The sequence below is a fragment of the Mesoplodon bidens genome, assembly GCF_964165515.1.
Source record: "Mesoplodon bidens genome assembly, chromosome: 12".
In the NCBI taxonomy this organism is placed as follows: Eukaryota; Metazoa; Chordata; class Mammalia; order Artiodactyla; family Ziphiidae; genus Mesoplodon; species Mesoplodon bidens.
The window spans coordinates 11,591,807-11,612,303 of NC_138168.1; the positions used below are offsets into that span (position 1 = coordinate 11,591,807).

At 44.9% G+C, this 20,497-nt stretch overlaps 1 protein-coding gene across 3 annotated transcripts in view; it reads right to left on the bottom strand.

Moving 5' to 3' along the window:
• The window catches only part of KCNQ5 (potassium voltage-gated channel subfamily Q member 5), a gene marked incomplete at its 5' end in the record, with an annotated part of 571,115 nt that overhangs the window by 74,525 nt on the left and 476,093 nt on the right, over positions 1-20,497 (bottom strand). For 2 of the 3 annotated variants that reach the window (XM_081250514.1, XM_081250512.1), the window contains 3 exons: positions 4,721-4,815; positions 14,053-14,148; positions 20,109-20,219. In XM_081250514.1, coding sequence (XP_081106640.1) covers positions 4,721-4,815; positions 14,053-14,148; positions 20,109-20,219 — 302 coding nt within the window. Of the gene's footprint in view, positions 1-368; positions 396-4,720; positions 4,816-14,052; positions 14,149-20,108; positions 20,220-20,497 lie in introns of all 3 variants that reach the window. The other variant, XM_081250513.1, reaches the window with a different exon arrangement.

The following is a 20,497-nucleotide window of genomic DNA, read 5'->3' on the forward strand; positions in this document are numbered from 1 at the left end:
AAGGACCCTGGTGAAGGGGAGTGTATCTTATCCTGCTTCATGGGATTTGAATACTTGCGTAAGACTTCTGTCTGGGAAAACAGTAGCAAGGAACAGCCAAAGACCGTAATTATTATTTTTACCCTAAACATCCCATGCTCTGCAGATTGTAAAAAGCAGTGAGTGAGTTAGGAAAAGACACTTATGCTCCCAAGGCGGGGCTGGGGGTGGAAATCAATAAAACAGCAACCTTTGCAGGCAATCTTGTGAAAGGTCCCTTTTAACCATCTTGTATTTGTTGATTGATTTTACTCACACCACACGCATTTAAAACATCTGTCAGGCATCAGATTTATCAACAAACACGAAGCAGAACAGAAATCACAAACCTGCTTGACGCTTCCCCTTGCTCTTTCCTCCAGGTGCGTGCAGACAGAAGAAAAATGACGATAAATGGTGAATACATTTATAGCCCTCGATAATGACCAAATTGGAGACTGGGGAATGAAGTACCTTAATTAATCCTTTCCGAGCAAGAGCCATACAAGCAAGACACTTTATCATAAAGGTACCCAACTTTCTGACATATATTCTTGGTGGTACAGACCCGAGATAGCACAGCACCAATACTGCCCACATGTGACCAAAAACTATAGACTCTTCATCAGCCTAAGTTATCCAAGGTTTAGGCAAAGTGGTTCTGGTCTAACCAGCATCAGCAGAGACCGTCAGAAGGGCGGTGTGGGTTGTGCTGAAGCTGGAGTCCCTGTGGTTCATGCAGACTCAATCTGGGTTAGTTCATCTGTGACCGTGGTCTTGTGTCTCCGTCACTTGCTGGGGCAGATTTTGTTTTTGTGCTGTACAAAGTATGAATGTCCTTGCAGGGCATCAGGCACACAGACAACCTAGCTCAGTGTTGGGTGGTCTGTCTAATAAGCCACTTGAGCAAGTTCGGGTCTACGCAACATGGCATGGGGTCCCTGCTCTTGGCAAATGCGCTGTCCTTGGGCAGAAGTCTTGCCTTCCTGTGGGTCTCAGTGCTCTTATGAATAAACTGAAGGTGCTGGAGTTGGTAATCTCTGAATTCTAACCCTAAGGTACCACGTGGCACCCTAGGAGCTTGATGACTCCCTGAAGCTTCACAGACGATCTGACTCATTTCCCAGAATAGCACGTTTACCTGTGCTTCACCCCTGCATAGCCTTCACTCCCTTTGTGATGAAAATCAAGGAGTTCCTTCTCTAAATCCTTCTGTCGTTAAAACAAAACTTGGAAATAGCAACTGCTAAGACCTCCAAAGTGCACGTGAGAGACGAACGGGACCAGAAAGGAGGGTGTCCAGCAGGTCTGAGCAGCATGGGCTCTCCCACCCCGCATGGCTGTCACACCACCCTACTCCCTGGGATGAGCCCGTGCAGTCAGCGCACCCCACTGTATCTCTAAACTGGGGGGGCGAGAGCACGGGTGGGCGTTTTTACTCATAATGTCATTGGTGCTGCTGCTGCTTTTAGTAATACCACCTCTCCCCGACCAGCTGTTTAAAATTGCAGCCCCGAACGCTCCCCCAGTCCCTTCCCTACTTTACTTTTCTCTTTAGCACTTAGCATCATCTACGCTATTATATATTTTGCTTATTTATTTTTACTGTCTCTTCCTAGTATCTCTTGAATATACACTCCCTGAGGCCTGGGATTCTGTTGGTTTTTCTCCTCCACTGCTGCATTCCCTGTGCCTGGAACAGTGCTGTGCACACAGTCGGTGCTGTAGGGGAGCAGAATGTGGCACCCCAAAAATCTGGCACCCCAAAGTGTGTCTCTTTGGCATGAGGATAAATTCAGGCTGATTATTTTTAAGAGACAGAAGTCTCAGGAAGTTATTCTTATCTCTCCCTTAACTGCCTAAACGAATTGAGATAAAGTGCCTGTTCCCCCTGAAAAAAAGCTGTCGCCAGAGAGGTCTGTAAAGAATATGGGCCAGGTGTGGAGGGGACTCAGCAGGGCCTGGAGGTGAGAGTGTCTCCATTAGAGGAACTCTGCCCCTTGTCTCTTCTGGCCCAGGAAACACCCGCTTCCCCACCCCCGTGTGAACTGCGCTTCTCCCCTCTGAGTCCCAAACTAGCATCCGCAACATCCTCCTTTGTCTTTAGCTGAAGGTGGTGTTTGACGAGAGGGTTTCGCCCATTTGGGGGAATTACTCAGTTTTCCTGGGTCTCTCCTGCGTATCCATGTTGTTAAACTCTTGTTTGATTTTCTCCTGTTAATCTGTCTCATGTCAATTTAATCCTCAGACCAGACAGAAGAACCCAGAAGGGCAGAGGGAAAATTTTCCTCTCTGACTGTGCTCAGTGAGCACTGACTGCACGAACGCATGGAGGAGTGAACGATCTTTCCCTTCAGAAGTTCTTCAACCCCAAACGTTATAGGAAATACACGATGTAAGGAAGAAGTTTTGGTCTATTTCTTACTGTATCACCTTGCACTCGCTAAGCCAGTTAGTTATATATGTAAAATGAACCCTCTAAGTCACTGTAAATTATTCTCCTCACAAACCTACACATTTGATGAAAGCAGGATTGCTTCCAGAGCAAAGGTTCTGAACTTGGCTTCAGGGAGTTTGTGAATACACTAAAATTTGTAGGCAGAGTTTTGATTTTTTATGCGTTGAATATTTTTCTTGGGAAAGAGTCCATAATTACCACCATGTTCTTAATGGTTTAACAAAGAACAACAAAGATTAAGAATCACCGCAGTTTGGAACAGTAACTACGGCTGAAGGGAGAGGTGCAGGGACACTGCTTGTCCTCCTGGGCAAACAGCCGCGTTCCTCAGTAAACAAGGCCGAAACCCACAGGCTAAGCAGGGCGCAGGGAGAGGAGAGTGGGGCTGAGGCCTGGTAGCTACAGAGGGACAGGATGGAGGCAGGTGTCCGCATACATGCTCCTCCATCCCCGTCCCCACTAGAAACAGGGAAAACAACAGAAAAAAGAGAGAATTACGGGAGTAAAATAATAGTTTATGCACTGGGAGAATCTGACTCATTATTGAATAGTTTTTCCAGGCTGCAGGATGACTTTTAATCCAAAAACTGCAGGAAGTGGGAAGCCAAATAATCACATATAATAAAATAATAGCCCACACTCCCCGTCACTTGGGAACTTTTTTTTTTTTTTTTTCTTTCCCACTAGCCTTTTTACACATTACCTAGCAACCTTCATAAAGACGAGATGTACAATTTCCATACAGTTCCCGTTTTTGATTCATACCCTCAAGGAACAGATGGAACACGAGTTATATTCCTTTTTTGTTTTAAAATACTACACCTTAGAAAGAGTCTAATTCTCAAAAAGGGAATTTCCCTACATTTTAAGATCTAAATGCAAAGTGACTTCTCATCCATATGTACACTAGGCCGCACCCGCTCTAACATCCTGGGGTCAATGAATCTCTGTCACAGCTGCTGGCACAGGTTTGACCCTGACCTCTAGGAGGTGTGTCCCATAGGGTCAGAGGTGACCTTGTCCAGCTCTGGTCCTTCACCTTGTGCATGGGAAGCCAAGGCCCAGGGCTGGGCAGGGAAGCAAATGACAGATCCCGTGAGCTCACGATGGCCCCGCAGACCTCCTTGGAGGCGGCGGCTCTGGAGAACCGGCCGTGAGGGTCTTCCTGGCTGGTTCTCTTGCACTTTGGGAAAAGAGGTTTCTCTGAGTCACACTAGTCAGCTGCCTCCAATCCCGTGAAGCCACTGGGACTAAGGCCTTGATGGGCTCTGAAAGGAAACAGCAGGTGCTCAAACGCACGAAGTCAGCTGAGCTGTCCGAGAACTCTGCACAACCCGGGGGACCGACTACTAGTCCAGCAGATGACTCACAGGGGGCCGTCCCTGGCTTACTTTTCTTGTTTCACTGAGGATTTCTTTCATTAAATGGTGATTATGGTTTAGTCTGTGAGCTGAACTGGAGTCCAGGCTTCTGGGACTAAGGATTGTTTGGGAATTAAAGATGCTGAGGCAATCGTCAGGCCTGTGTGCGACCTTTCCAGTCCCCTCCCTTCTAGGGACAGGGGGGCTGCACCTCCCTCCTGGTCCCCCCCCTCCCCCCGAGCTGAAGCACGGCTGGGTGACCTGCTTCGCCCAATGAAATGTGAATGGAAGTAACATCTCTTTAAAATTTTGAATGTTAATTCCAAGCTGTATTCTGAGTGGTCCTATCATCTCACTGTACTCCACCTCTTCTCTTTTTTCACTGCTGATGTTGGTTTGATCTGCAAGTGGAAGCTCAAGGCCCATCCTGTAAGGGGATCCCGAGGAGGAATGACCTTAAGGGACTTAAATGTGCAGACGTGATGCTCCCCAAGCAGCCCCGCCTGGAGTCAGGGGATGGGGGGAGTTTTAAACAGTCATTGTTTTTCAAGAACCAAGGCACTTACCTTAGGAATTCTGGTGGGCTTTACGAAATGAGATATTAGAAAATAAGCATGAAATAGTAAAAATAAATCTCTATAAAGTTTAGATTCTTTTCATATTCAAGCCCAGTCTGTGGATGGTGAGGAATGCTACAGAATCCATTTAGTTTTGCACCTGAGTTGTTACCAAACAGCTTTGAATCTTTCAAAGAGCAACAGAGAGTAAGACAAGCCCCGAATCGACACCCGTGTGTGCGTGTGTGTGTGCGCGCGTGTGTGTGGTTTGCTTTACAAACTTAAGGAAACGCGACCACAGCCCCGACTGTCGCACTGACACCTACTTGGTGGGGCTGCAGGTGTGCAAGGCCTTCAGGTGCGGCTTCCAGGTTGCAACGGAGACAGATTTCTCGTCAGCTGCATAACTACGCCAAACGCACTGCACGCAGCATACGCAGGGACATAAGAAAGAAAAACAAAAGAGAGGAGGAGAGAGAATGCAAGGAAAAGGGAGATTAGTAAATTAACACAGATTAAGCATCTTTTCCTCGCCATGTTCAGCCCTGATAAATGTCCGAAGGGTGAAGAAGCTTGGGTGTTTTCGCCTGGCTGTGAAATATACTCCGCCACATCCATAGAATTGCTTTTCAGGATAACTCACATCAGAAGCAGAAGTACCACAAAGCATAACACAGAGGAGTTTTGGGATTGGTTAGGGAGAGACGTGGGAGGCGAGCTACCCGAGCGTGACCGACTGTGCCTCCCGGGAGCCACGGCGTGCCCTTAATCACCACTTGTAAGACAGGCAGAGGACCCTGGAAATCCAGAAGGCAACTAGTAAATTAGCTAGTAAACTGATGACCACCAGGGCATGTTAACGATGTAGTGAAATCCCCTGCGGTTGAACCATGGGGTACTTCTAAGGCTAACCACGAAGGTGGAGATAAAAGGCAGGCCTAAAACAAGGTGGGGAAATGTATTCTCAGGAGCATGATCCTAAAGCACGTAAGGATTGAACGCTGGGGTCTAAGAACACGTTTAGAGCTCTTTGATGTGAAACACAAGCTCTGTGTACTTCATAGAATTATACCTGATATATATATAATACAAAGTATTTTCACGTAATCCCCACAGAGTGTGGATTAAGACCCTTATGACCCTTATTTTGTAGAAGAGAAAATAAAGGCTCAGATAAATTAAGAGGTTAACACAAGGCTGGCAGAGGTGAGACATCACCTCAGGTTGCCTGGCTGTTGGTCTTAGAATCCCTTCCACGGTCCTTTGCTGACTGCTGGGTGACCGTGGTTGGAACAGCTTCCCTCTGAACTGTCCATTTCAGAGGTTGCCTGAACTTACTTTCCATAGAGATTCTGGTGAATCTCTTCCTTTGCAATAGGTCTGCAAACATCTCTAGTGACCAAGTGTTTACGCCACTCTCCTGAGAGGAACATTTTTATTATAATTCATCAATCAGAACATGCTATTTTGTGTGACTAATTCACATAAACAGGTCATGCCCCTGTCCTACCATCACTCATGATTTTGAAACCTACAATGAAGAAAACAGTGACCTAATAATATTCCTTTTCCTGACAATATCACTGAATACGTGTGTGCAGAAAAAAGAGTTAAACGTTGACACAACTAATTTGGAAAACTTTGGCCGTATCTATTAAAGCTGAAGTATATATACCCTACGATACAGCTACACACTCCTGCATGTAGACTCAACAAATATGCTTACACAAGCTCATCAAAAGATGTGTACTCTAATGTTCAAAACAGCACTACTCTTTTTTTAAAATCTTAATATGAATTTTCTTATTTGTTTACTTATTGAAGTATAGTTGGTGTACAATATAAGTTACAGGTATACAATAAAGTGATTCACAATTTTTAAAGGTTATACTCCATTTACAGTTATAAAATATTGGCTGTAATCCCCATGTTGTACAATATATTTTTGTAGCTTATTTATTTTATACATAATAGTTTGCACCTCTTAATCCCTGATCCCTATCCTGCCCCTCCCTCTTCCCTCTCCCCACTGGTAACCACTAAGTAGTTCTCTCCATCTGTGAGTCTAAACAGCACTACCCTTTTTTTTTTTTTTTTTTAATACTGGAGTCTAGTTGATTTACAATGTTGTGTTCGTTTCAGGTGTACAGCAAAGTGATTTCGTTATACATATACATATATCTATTCTTCTTCAGATTCTTTTCCCCTATAGGCCATTACAGAGTACTGAGTAGAGTTCCCTGTGCTCTACAGTAGGTCCTTGTTGGTTATTTTATATATAGTCGTGTGTACCTGTTAATCCCAAACTCCTAATTTATCCCTCCCTCTTGCCTTTCCCCTTTGGTAACCATAGGTTTGCTTTCTGTGTCTAAACAGCAGTACTCTTAATGAACCACAGTTGGAAATGCTCAAGCAGCCGTCAGCAGGCCCAGACATGGGTGAGCCGTGGACCGCTGGCACAGTGGAGCAGCACACAGGGACAGTCCACTGTGACCACACCCAACAGTGCGGATGGACTGTACATGAATACTGCTGTGTGAGAGGAACAAGACACAAAAGAGTCGCCGTGGTGTGACTCCACTTCCATAAAGGACAAAAGCAGGGAAACCAATCCCTGCAGTTAGAAGGCGGCGGGGCAGCTCCCCCAGGGGCAGAAGTGGAGCGAGGGTGCATGGGGTCCTGACCACCATCTGCTTCTTTCTCCGGCTGCTGGTGACAACGGCAGCGCAGTTTTCTAGGGTCTGTGCTGCATTCCCTACGCACCTAAGATGTTCAAGAAGTGATATAAAAAACTCGGAAGATATATGGTAGGACCTGAGGGGTTGTATATTATTAAGGACGGTTTAAATAATTGAAGCCAGCTTCCTTGCCTGGAGCCTTCATCCCATGGCTCATGTTGGCTGAAACTACAAATCCCTGAGAACTATGCTAAGCATCTTGGTATCTTACAAGATGCCAAGAGAACAAAGCAGTCGTCATTGTATCATCCTGAAATGTTAGTTACACTCACAATCTACAGAGTGACTCAGAGGCATCAATAAAGACACATGGGTTTATGATTGCAGCGTCTTCTGTAGTGAAGGCCAGAGCCCCGCCAGGGCTGCTTTAATTAAACAACTTTAATAGAAGGCATCAGATATATGTGGACTTGGATGCAGTGGGAGCAGGACTCACGTAAAAGTGAGAAGCACACAGCAGGCCTGGGCATTACTAGATATCAGTGGAAAAAAATCCCAAACAACAATATGACAAAAAGTGGGACCAAGACATTACCTGCCAAAGTTATAAAGAACTGGGGGCCAAAGTGGCCACGCTTAGAAAACTGAAAATTTTCTTAACAGTGAGATCTGGCTTCTTGCTCTTTTTCTATCAAGTTGATCTCAACAGCTAAGCTCTTATTCCCTTCATTAGGAACAGAGGGCAAGTGGCATCTCCCTCGGGGCTGATACCAGTCCGCAGTCCAGTGGCAGTGGAGCGGGTACCTATTATTCTCACCCTCTAATCACACTGTCCTGGCCTCAGCTCTCCCTCAGCTTCTGGAAGCTGAACCCAAGGCCACAAGCATGTGATCGAGGAGCCAGCGTTCCTCTACTTGAAGCTAAAATCACACAGTGGTTGGCAAGAGAAAGTGCCCAGAGGGATTTAATTTACATGGCACACACACTCCCAAGGAAAAGTCACCACAAAGCAACACGAAAGCCAAATTCACCATTTACTCTGCGACCCTGGTGCTCAAGGTAGCCAAACAAGTTCACACTTTGGTCCAGAGCTATAAGCGCAATGTCAGTATAGTTACGTTTCAGGGAGTATTTAGTCTGCATTGTCTGGAGCATTACAGCTATGGCGCATTTGACCCTTTCTGGAAACCTTAATTCCAGCTGAGCATCCAAAGGTATAATCAACATGGAATGATTTTTTTCAAGGTATAGAATTTTAGAAGCCGGAGAATGAAAAGATTTAGGGTGAAAACCAGTAATATCGCTTTCCCCACTTTACTTCTCACTCATTTTTGTTCCTTAGTGGCAACCCCTTCAACTTGTATAGCTTCTGTTTCTAATTTTAAGAATCCTTATTTTTAAGGATTGTTCTCATATTTCTTTGAGGTTTTATATTTTCTTACCATGGAAGATAGTGACATAGCCATGTACACACCTTCCCCTGATCTCACCCTACCAACAGTTTTTAGTTAATTTTAGTTAACTTTTCGTTAAGTGTTTAGTTAGTGAACACTACTTAGTGTTTGCGTTGCTTTGACCCCGTAACTACTGTTCCCAGCTCAGCAATGTGATGGACCATTGACTACTTTTTTCTTTCCCGTGTAATTTATTTTGGTTTCTCTTGGAGCTAGTATTGCCCTATTTTAATTTCTTGATTTGCCTTTATGCACCTAGGAGGAAAACATGCCTGAACTCTTCAACAGAACTCTAAAATTCCACTTGTCAGATACATCACGAAAGCTGTGTCTCCTTGCCGACCTCCCTCCGGCTCTCTGCTCTCCGGCCCTGCATCTCTGGCCCTGGGACTGCCCCTCAGCAACAGCCTAGAGGTCCCCTCACTCCTCCCTGGGTGGGATCTCTTGTTCCCGGAACACCACGTCTCCTTCCTTTCTGGGTTCATCTCCTTGTTTTGGAGGATTAATTCTACCCAAGTAGCTTCTCCTGTTTTTCTTTTTCTTTTCCTTTTTTTCCCATTTCAGCTTTATTGAGGTATAACTGACCTATATACAGTTGTGAGATCTTCTAAGCTTACATCATGGTGATTTAATATATGTACACATTATGAAAGGGTTTCCCCCATCTAGGTAATTAACACATCCATCACCTCACGTATTTATTTGCTTGTTTGTTTTTTGGTGTGAGAACATTTTGCTTGTTAGTTTTGGGGTTTTTTTTGAAATGCATTTTTAAAGACTTTTTATTTTATTGCTATATTGGAGTATAGTTGATTAACAATGTTGTGATAGTGTCAGGTGTACAGCAAAGTGATTCAGTTATACACATACATATATCTCTTCTTGGTGTGAGCACATTTAAGTTCTACAGTCTTAGCAGATTTCAATTATACAACACTGTTATCAACTATAGTCACCATGGTTCACATTACAGCCTCAGGGCATATTCATCTCATCGTGAAAGTTTGTACCCTTTTACCCTATTTCCCCCACCTTCCAGCTCCTGGAAACCACTTTTTGCTTCTCTTTCTAGGAGGTTGACTTAAAAAAGTTTTTTAGATTCTACATATAAGTGAGACCATGCAGTAGTTGTCTGTCTCTGTCTGGTTCTCTCACTCTGCATAATAACTAGGTCCATCCGTGTGTTGCAAATAGCAGGATTCCCTTCTTTCTCGTGGTTGAATAATATTCCATTGTGTATATATACTGCAAAGGAAAACAGTACGGAGGCTCCTCAGAAAATTACAAATAGGACAGCCATATAATCCAGCAGTCCCACTTCTGGGTATATATCCAAAGGAAATGAAAACAAGATATCTGCACCCCCATGTCCACTGCAGCATGATTCACAACAGCCAAGATACGGAAGCAAGCCAAGTGCCCATCGGTAGATGAACTGATAAAGAAGATGTGATATTAGCTTCTTGAGTAAGGGTAAATGGTAGGTAAAGTTTTGAGGTTTTGCATATCTGGAAGAGTCTTCATGTTACTCCCATACCCCATGGATAATTTGGCTGAATATAGAATTCTAGATTGGAGATAATTTTCCTCCATAATTTTGAAAGTATTGTTCCACTGTCTTCTAATTCTAAGGTTACTAATGAGAAATCCATGCAATCCAGATTCTGGACCCTTTGGGTATGTTCTGCTCAGAAAGCATTTAGGATCCCCTTTCTTGCAGGAGTTCTCATATTTCACAAGGGCATCCTCAGTGTGAAGCTTTTTGTTCACAGTGCTGGGTCCTTGGGGGGCCTTTTACTGTGGCCCCTCCTGCCCCTCATTTTTGGGGAACCAGAATAGAATATTTATTTGATAAAATTCCACATTTAGTTTCCCTGTATTCTTTTTGAGGTACTTCTGTTGGCTGAATATTTGATCTCCTGGAAGTGTCATCCAATTTTCCTACTGTTTTTTATTTTCCATCTCGGTCTTTTTATTCTATTTTTGGGGAGATTTTCACAGTTTTATCTCCTTTTCTGTTTTCTTCTTTTTCTGCTCTCATGTTTTCCACATCTAGGAATTTTTTTTCTGAATCTGTCCTTATTCATGATTAAAGCATTATTACAAAGGCTGTATAAGCTCTGTATATGTGGCTTGAGTTTATTTTAGTGGTCTCACTTTGGAAGGCTCAGTTCTTTCACTAGAGGAAGCTGAAGTTTCAATACATAATTTGTTTTTCTTTGGGGCCAACTAATTTCCCCAGAGCAGCATCTTCTACTTTCTTCCCTCAGGAAAATAAGCCCACCTGTCAGCATTCATTTCACAAACTTGTACTTAATTCCCGTTTCTGTTTCCAATAAAGCACCTTGGCTCCATCCTGAACTGGACCAACCTCTCTAGAAGGAAACCACTCACACAGAACTTCTGAAGGATCTTGAAATGCTAATCCACAGGTTTCAGTGATGTATACATGAGGCTTCGAGTGCTGGATTCAGATTCTGACACCAGGGACCTGAGTCCTACCTCTTGCCAAGTCCTTAGGCTTGTCCTGGGGACCAAGTGACATAATGTAGCAGAAACACTTTGCACACTTGTGAATAGAAGCACTTCGCAAGTCTTAGGCATTATTAATAAAAGTGGTGACATTGGGGCACGTATTCAAAACGTTACTGAGGACTGCTTTCTTTTCCTAGACTGCTCCGCTTGAAAGGAAAAGTTAATTTAAATGAATCATGCAAAGATGTTGACACAACTGAGTTTACTGCAAGCTGCTGGGGTTTCAAACTTTTCCCTAAAACCCTGAAATGCTGGTTAATTTAGTTGTCTCACCGATTGAACGGCAAAGCAATCTGGGCATCTCCAGTGCCCTTTACAAAGACAGCGGCTCTGGCTCCAAACAAACGAGACTGGTCTTGGTCTTGACGCTTTGTGTGATCAGCAAACCAAGGCAGTTTTATTGGGTAAGAAAATGCACGGATCAGCAAACGAGGCTTGTTGTTTAATCTAAAGCATCCTTAAAATAAACATCTACAATCTATAATCTAAAGCTTAAAGCCCTGACTTCTGGCCATGGGTTACAGCAAGGAAAAACAAAGAATACATTTAATAATTATATCATTATTCTTATGTCTAATAAATTACATTTGGACAGAGGAACAATCACTTTTTAAATTGGTAATTAATGAAACTATGATTAGATTTAAAGGTATTCTTGAACATTTCAAGCCTTTCATTTTATATTCTTTTTTGTTCAGAACAACACACAAGTTAGAGCTTTAAGTAAAAAAAAAATTAATGATTTCACTCCGCAGTTACCTACCTTGGCACAAGTTCAATTATTGATCACAATATATATTACATAACTCAGTTCCATAAAATAAAAATCTAGATCTTTAAGTAAACTTGGCAATCAGCCTCTTCACTTTTTACGGCTGACCTCAGAGGAAAGCCTTGTCTTGCTTTGGCTGTTGGCCAAAGCCTGTTGGTATAAATGCCTCCAGTCCAAAGATTGTCTGGAGGAATGGTAAACTGTTTTCACGTTCAATTGGAAATTTTTATTTTTTGCACAATTTGGTAGTTAATAATGATGAGATAGATCAGAAAGTCTCTCCTATTATTCTCTGTATCTGTCTTGTGCAGTATGATAGCCAGTAGCCATGTATGGCTACTGAACACCTGAGACGTGGCTGGTGCCTCCCAGGAACTGAATTTCTAAACGTAAACAGCCACCTGCAGCTCTTGGCAACTGTTTTGGGCAGCAGAGCTGGAAGCTCTGTGTCATCACAAGGGATCCACGCCTCAGAAATTCCTCAAAGGGCTCACTTTCCAACAGGATGGCCGATGGTCTAAGATTTTTTTAATGCAGTCCCCTTTTATACCCAGAAGTATCAAGGATCTGTACACAGAAGTGGTTGTACTTCGAGTACGTGCTGATTGAGAAAACATACAATACAAAAAGCTAGTAAATAATTTCGTGAGGATATTAAATAAGTCTGAACTTTATCGATGCCAATAGCACGGCCACGCTCCTGAGAGCAGACAGCCTAGGTATGTGTCAGGTGTACCACTGGTTCCCTGTGTGGACAGGGCTTGCTGCCCGAATGGATGCAAGGAACCCAGGGAGTAGCTCTGCATTCACAGGCTGGAAAGCATTCTTCCAGAACTGAAAGATGAATACGTTAAAGAGCAACTGAAAGATAAAAATAGCAAGGAGAAAAATGCCTTAGAAGTGTGGGGACACCCCATAAGCAGTTAAGAAGTGCTAAAAGGTGGAGGCTCTCTGTTGGGGCATTTTGTGTGCACCCCGGTGTGCATGACATCCCTTTTCATCATGGCCCTGTCATTCGGCCTCAGATCTTAAACTCCTACGACTCAGGGGCCTTTCCTTCAGGAAAACAAAGTTTACTTTATCCTTGGCACCCCTTTAAAGCCCGGAAATTTTAAAACAAGAGCCTCTCGGTGGCGTGCATTACATGTCACGCGCAATGGTCAGGAGTCACAGAACAGTTTGCTCTAAACACTAACACCCTCACTTAGTCACAGATACAAAGGGGTCTCCTTCCTGACGTAGCCCCTCCCCGCCTCCCCCACCCTGTGGCCACAGGCAGAGGCTGCGGAGTTGGGGTTGTGTCATGGTTGCTGCCGTCCACTCCCGACTGGAACCTGCAAGGTGCGTGGGAACAACGGGCCTGCTACTGCAGCAGGAACCTCAGTCACCGCCCTGAGCCCTCTGGTTCTGCAGGTCTGGGGCATCCGCTGCCTGGCATGGAGGGATATTACATAATCACCTTGTCTATAATTAAATACGAGCTCACAGCATGGATCTAGAGGAAAACATATTTTGTGATTCTTAGACTGTGTCTAGGGTGGCTCTACACCCCAAAGGTACGGATGACAAAAGGAGAAGCGTTCCTTTTACTGCTGAAGCAAATCCGGAGTTACTGAAACGAAGATTAAATGCTGAACAACCTGTGTATTATGAGTTGGCTTCAAATAATATGCTTACTACTTCATACGCTCAAACATCGATGTATTCCATAATTCCAGCTCTTAAAATAAGAATTTCCAGTTATTGCTCTAGGTGGCATTAAAAGTGATTCCACAAGTACTAAACCCTGACATTCTAAACAAATACGTTGTTCCTCAGAATGGTGGCACACATCGGGCAGCAGAAGGGAACTGCAAGGCGGGCACCGATGCGGCGTCCTGCTCCATCACTGAATGAGCAGTGATCTTTCACCAAGCAATGCATGACACACACTAGGTCATCCCAGGAGCAACGCGACTGCTGACCCCCGCATGGCTCTGCTGCTGCCGTTACTTAATCCGAACAGAGTGTGGACCGCTGGCTGAAAATACATAGCATTTTTTTCTGTTTGGGAGTGGGGAGCACTTGACCAAATCTAAGACTGTACATTAAGTTCCAGCTTCGCTTTGAAAAACAAAACCAAAGAGCAGCCCCCCTAAGCAAGGGCACAGTGGGACTGGCCCATGACCCAGCGCCTGCAGAAACAGGCATTGCTGTCTTCCCGGCACACTGACGTTTACCTGGATGAGGCTGGCAGCTGGGTTCCTTCTTTTCTCAAAGTGCTTCTGGCGGTGCTGTTCTTGTACTTTTAATGCAAAACCTGAGCCAAGAATGCCCTGCAACAAAATACGGAAATAGCGCTGAAAACTTTTTTCCCCCAAACACCGTTAAACAATACAAGCATTTAAAAAAACCCTCTAAGAAGAGTCTGTGAAAAGGTGAACAGTATGCAACCTGTCCCTAAACTCATTAAAACAAACACGATTTCCTCTACTATAACACGTCGGCCAACGGCAAGCAGCTGGGCAGGAAGCAGAAGGATGTCTACCCTTCCGGAAGTCACCAGGCCGTACGGTCTCCCATGGGGTAGGAGGAGTCACCACAATTCCAGATAAAAATCACCATCTAAAAAATGTTTTTGCGTGGCCTTCTCTGTGGCATTTCTTTACGCCTAAGTCAGAGAGAATGGTCCTATCCAGTGGTGGACAGAGGGGGATTAGAACTTGGGGCTGTTCCTGTCTCGCGGATGTGGACGTGGGAGCTTTCCCAGCACTTTGACGACGCTACCTGATTTTATACATTCCATTCACGAAATGGTGGGGGAGGCAGCGTTTAAGGTTAATCCTCAGCGATGCTATAATTCTACACCTACCAAAGGAAGGTAACAGCGGCGAAGGACAGTTGTCCTGATGAGACAGACACTCAGTTTTGGAGATGTCGAAGGTTTGCCATTTTGCGTGTCTGTCCAGTAAAGACAAGAGCACAGGTCAATGCAAAGCACCTTCCTGTCTACCTGAGTCTTAACGGCACACTCTGCGCGCGGCTTGCCTTCCTGTCCCTGGCTCACCTGTCAGATCTGGGGGTTGGTAGGTGAGCAGTGCCTTCTGGGTTTATGCTAGCTTTTGCTGGTTTGCTTCCTTCTGCTGTCTTCATCTGCCAAACTTCCGGCTCTCTGATATGGCCCCTCTTTTCAGTTTGCTTTGGTCTAAATTTGTGGAATCAAGATGCTTCGTCTCAGCCTTGAGTTGAGTTGAGGTTGGCTTTGGAGTTTGCTCAGTTCAGTCTCTGGGCTTTGTCTCTAAGCCTCCACTTTACTGGTGTGGGACGCGGAGCCCCTCTGCTTTCAAGTCTGGGATTTTAGTTGCTAGCTATAAATTATTAGCTTCTTATTAAACTTCAAGGAGTCTAACCCTTAGGTCACAGCCGGGCATTTTATAAGCTCTAAGTCAGTATTTGCCACAGGTAAGGACCGCCGATTTTTCTTTTCTTCACATGTTTGAAGTCACTCAAAGATAGTACAGGCTGCTCGAGGGGGTGATGGGTCTAGTCCTTGGAGATGTTAGGTCTCAGTGGATGAAAACTTGGCGAGGACATTTTTGGGCTCTAGGTAACCTTTAACCTTCCTTCTCATCCTGAGATTCCACAATTCTGAGTTACCTCTGGGACAATGACCAGATAATAAATAACACAATTCTGTTTAAAATGCAGTTATATGATGACAGTCTTGTTTTTAACGAGCAGTGACCGACTCCCCCATCGGTCAGGACGAGTGGCTGCACCGCGGGATGAGGAACGGCGTCTGAGGTCTGTCCCAGCTCACTCCCTCACTGACTGTGCTGTGCAGCCTGAGGTCCTCACCGCGTGCAGGCTGCGACTGAACATGCCAAGCTCTATGAAAACCTGGTCTGTAGGATCTTATCTGTAGATTTAAACAACATTTCCCTCCATTTAGAGGTTATAAAAACGGCCTTCTGTTTGCAAATCCAAATCAACACTTAGTTACGTATAACTCCTAAATTTCTTGCTGCTCCTTAAAGCATTAAGGAAAAAATTAAGTATTTTCCTTTTAATGTCATTTTTCGTGAAGTTTAAACATGTAAGAGACTATGAAACAGCAGAATTAATAGCATATATTTATATTATGTATATTATGTATTCATATGATATGCGTAGATGTGTATAATCCACTCATAGGAAGCATAATTTAGATTTTGTAGGCATTGAATTAGCAGCAATAGCTGCCATTTTTGAGCATTCATTATGTAAATATGAAGTTCAGAGTTAGATCCCTTTTGGAAAATGAAGACAGGCCAGGCCCTGCATAGCACAGACTTAGCACCTGCCAAACAAACTAAAATGTGGTGAAAATCACGTTGGCAGTGCTTAGAAACATTCGCCAGTAGATGGCAAATGTCGGCTGCATGTCTCCTGAGCCAGACTGCCCATTACAGCAGTCACCGCACCAGCTCTGCTCAGCGTCTTCTTACGGCTGCTGTCCAATCCTGCCGCACCTCCCTCCGTCCCCAGCTCAGAAACAGAAACACAAGGCTGGTAAAATAAAGCCTGTGATGTTACATATATATCCTGTAAGTTACGTAAGTATATACATGTAAATATAACTTGCATGCTATTCCTTCCAGTATCCATACCGATAGATACAAAGTCTCAGAAACTGATTTTTGTCTTAATTCATTTCCTAAGATCGGATAACTTAAATTTTGAGGTTTTAAGTTTTAGAAGTGCTACATAAACACCAAATAAAAAGGAAACATGTATTGGTCAGTGTTTAAAATATTTATCCCTTGTTTAATTATAATTAAAATATACTCCCTTCCAGATTAGAAGAGCCTATCTGTACCCCCCAGTCCTGCACCTGGCGAACAGGCTAGACAGAAAGATCCTATCCTCTCAGCAGGAGGTAAGGGGCTTCCGCAGGTGGAGAAAGTCCTGCCCCGCAGGGCGAGGCTGGGCAGGGGTCTCCAGGAAGGGGACCCCTGGTGGAGTTGGTGGTCTGTGTGACTCTGTGATGTGTGGGAGAGTCCTTCTGCTTTGAGGGAAAGATGGGGAAAGGAGCTTCTCTTTCTTGGTCCTCGGTCTCCTGGGTAGAAGGACCTCAAACAGGGATGGGCCACAATCCACCTCTGACTTTTCTCAGCAAAATGCCAACGTGTTCTCCTAATTTCAATCCGACACCCTGCCAGCCCATCGGGTGCACAAGACATAACGGCATTTCCAGCCACCTTGTGTTATTTAGAGGTATGCGGGAGCCACTGAGTCTTTCATTCAAGTAAGAACTCAGTGTAAGTAAGACCCTAACGAGAGGCTGCAGTGAAAAGATCCACGGTGAAGTCTACTTTGCTTGGCGCTGTTAGGGCGTGGTCTATGCAAGCAAGATGTTCAGATCTCCAACATGTGTTAATTTAATTTGCATATAAAATTGTAATCACTTTATTGGGAAACCTTTACAAGAATGACCACTTAGTCTCTGACCCTTAACCTAACAGCCACACAGTTGAACCTCCTGTGATGGTCCGTGGTCTCAGGATGGAGTCAGGGCACCTCCCTGGGCGGGAGCACCAGCTCCCGGAGGTGGGCTGACCTTCAGGCCAAGTGGCCCAGGTCTTTACCCCTTTGAACACTTATGTCTGCTCACTTCTTACCCTTTTCTTTTCCCTCCCTTGCTGTTACCTCTTCCTGGTCTAATGTGTGTTCTATCACCGTACTTCTACATTGCTGTCTATAAGCCTCAGAGGTATGAAACCACAGAGTTCAGTTTACCAGACTTTTCTCTAAATTAACCAAAGGTTATGAACGAGCCTCGAGGCTCTCCTGGGAGGACGGCACATACACGGGTGCCCAGGGGGACAGTCCAGAGGGGGCCTCCTTCCCTGCTTGTAGTTCTTCGAGGGATCACACGGGTTGTTATACGTGTGGCCTCAGGATAAGTATAAACACAACAGAGGCAGATCTTTTGTGCCATTATTTTGGGAAAAGAGTGCAACACTACATTTTACTGTTTCTAAAGGTATCTTCCTGTAGGGAATCTGGTTATTGAGTGGGTCTCTGCCCACTGAATTGCTGGGCAGAGAATTGAATTCTGGTCTGAACTGCTGAGGTTGCCAGATTCAGCTGACTCTGGACTCTGCTTCATTTTGTCACAGCAGGAAACACACACATCATGAAAATTTTCATTGTGACAAGCACCTGACTTACGTCATTGGTCTTAACAGGTTTTCTCTGGGTGTGATCATTTTTCCTACCTGACATTGATAAAGAAATGTACTCAGGGTTTCTCTTACGGGCTGACTTGTGTCCAAAATTCATAGGTTGTAGTCCTAATGACCAGGACCTCAGATGTGACCTTATTTGGAGAAAAGGTCTTTACGAAGGTGATCAAGTTATAGTGAGCTCATTAGGGTGGCCCTATCCTAATATGTCTGGTGTGCTTTTTAAAAAAATAATTAATTAATTAATTAGTTTATTTTCGGCTGCGTTGGGTCTTCCTTGCTGCACTTGGGCTTTCTCTAGTTGTGGTGAGTGGGGGCTGCTCTTCCTTGTGGTGCGCGGGCTTCTCATTGTGGTGGCTTCTCTTGTTGCAGGGCACGGGCTTTAGGCTTCAGTGGTAGTGGCACGTGGGCTCAGTAGTTGCGGCGCACAGGCTTAGTTGCCCCATGGCATGTGGGATCTTCTCGGACCAGGGCTCGAACCTGTGTTCCCTGCACTGGCAGGTGGATTCTTAACTCCTGAGCCACCAGGGGAGCCTCCCTGGTGTCCTTTTTTTTTTTTTTTTTTTTTTTTTTGCGGTACGCGGGCCTCTCACTGTTGTGGCCTCTCCCATTGCGGAGCACAGGCTCCGGACGCGCAGGCTCAGCGGCCATGGCTCACAGGCCTAGCCGCTCTGCTGCATGTGGGATCTTCCCGGACCGGGGCTCGAACCTGTGTTCCCTGCACTGGCAGGCGGATTCTTAACTCCTGAGCTACCAGGGGAGCCCCCCTGGTGTCCTATTAAGAGGAAACCTAGACACAGACATGGGCAGAGGGAACATGATGTGAAGACACAGTGCTCAGACTGCCGTCTACGAGCCCTGGAAGAGGCCTGGCCACATCCTCCCTTGCAGCCCTCAGGAAGAACCGGCCCTGCCAGCTCCGTGATCCTGGACTTCCAGCCTCCAGAACTATGAGACAATAAAGTTCTGTTGTTTAAGTCAAGCCAACTACTCCGTGATGCCTTGTTACAGCAGCCCTAGCAAACCAACACAGTCACACGTGGGCAGCACATGACAAACCCGGATTCAAAGTGGGGTCTGATGCCCGTGCTCTCGCGTGGTCTCTTGGGACCATTCTCTGACCTTGGATGGTCCGGGGTGCAACCAGCTGGTCAGGCTGGAGCTGAGCTCTGGCCACAGGAAGGACAAGGGGTCCCAGGCAGAGGGGGTGCCCCGGCAGCTACAGGCTGTGGTGCTGAAGGCCCCACCCCCTTGGCTCCTGGGAGGGCTGCCCTGGGGTCTCTGCAGCACAGGCTGTGACATGAGCCAGCCTGTGTCTGGGGCAAGACCGAGGCTGCTGTTCCCTAAGCGGGACGGCGGCCACAGCTCTCACAGTCCTGCTTGTTGGCTCCTCTCCAATAAGGGGAAGCCAAAGGTGAGATCTTGGGGAGGGGGGCAAGTGGTAATACTCTGACCAAGTGCCTTTGAAGACACAAGAGGATAAAACAATCAGAAAGGAAGGCTTCATCCAGTACGGAGAAAATAATCAGAAGCTTAAGAGAAGGGAAGTGTGTTCTTCATTCTGATAAGAAACTGGGTGTTAGCAAAAATCAATGATGACACAAGGAATAAATCATCTGACACATTAATAAAAACCCTTTAAATTTGTATGCTTTTCACTCAGGTGGACCTGAGAGGTAGATACTCCACGTGGGCACATGCATCTCTTCAGGAGTGCACGCCTTATGCACCTAATGGGAGCCATCAGTTTAAGAGGAGGATATCTTTAAATCTTTACACATATTTTCAATGTATTAGCAGCCTGTTGACTGAGAGGTGGTGTTGCCTGAATTATCATTTGGTCCTAAAGCCTCAGCTGGTATAAGACTCTCGAGTTAAGCGACTCCAAGGGAAGACCGTATTTTGTCAATTATCCAACTAGATACATGTAGAAAAGTCAACATTACATCAGAAAAATGATATTAGTCAATGATATAGCTATGTTCTAGGGCATACCATTTTGTGAAAGCTCGTGCTAATAAACCTCCCAGATCCAACTGAAAGTGCTTAATTTTTGCAAAGATACTCACAGCAGGAAGTGCAAAGAAAGAAATGCCCAGGAGTGCAAAGCCTGCAGAGAGCAGCCTTCCCAGCCAGGTCAGGGGGGTTTTGTCTCCATAGCCGATTGTGGTCAATGTTATCTAAAAACAAAATAAATAGGACGTGCAGCTTAAGTACTTGAGAGGAAAGTCAGGACCCATGAACAGGAGGCAAAGCAATGTTTCCACTAAATCAGCATTCAACCAGTCTGGTTGGTGCATTTTATTACTGTGCTTTAAGTTTCCATGACGCATAACAGAACTTCTCTTTGTTTAAGGAAGGGAATAAACTACATACTTGTTCCTCCCTTATAACACAATTTTCCATCTTTTCTAAGTGCATTTAAAGAAAGGCTATATTATATAGTAAGTGGATAACC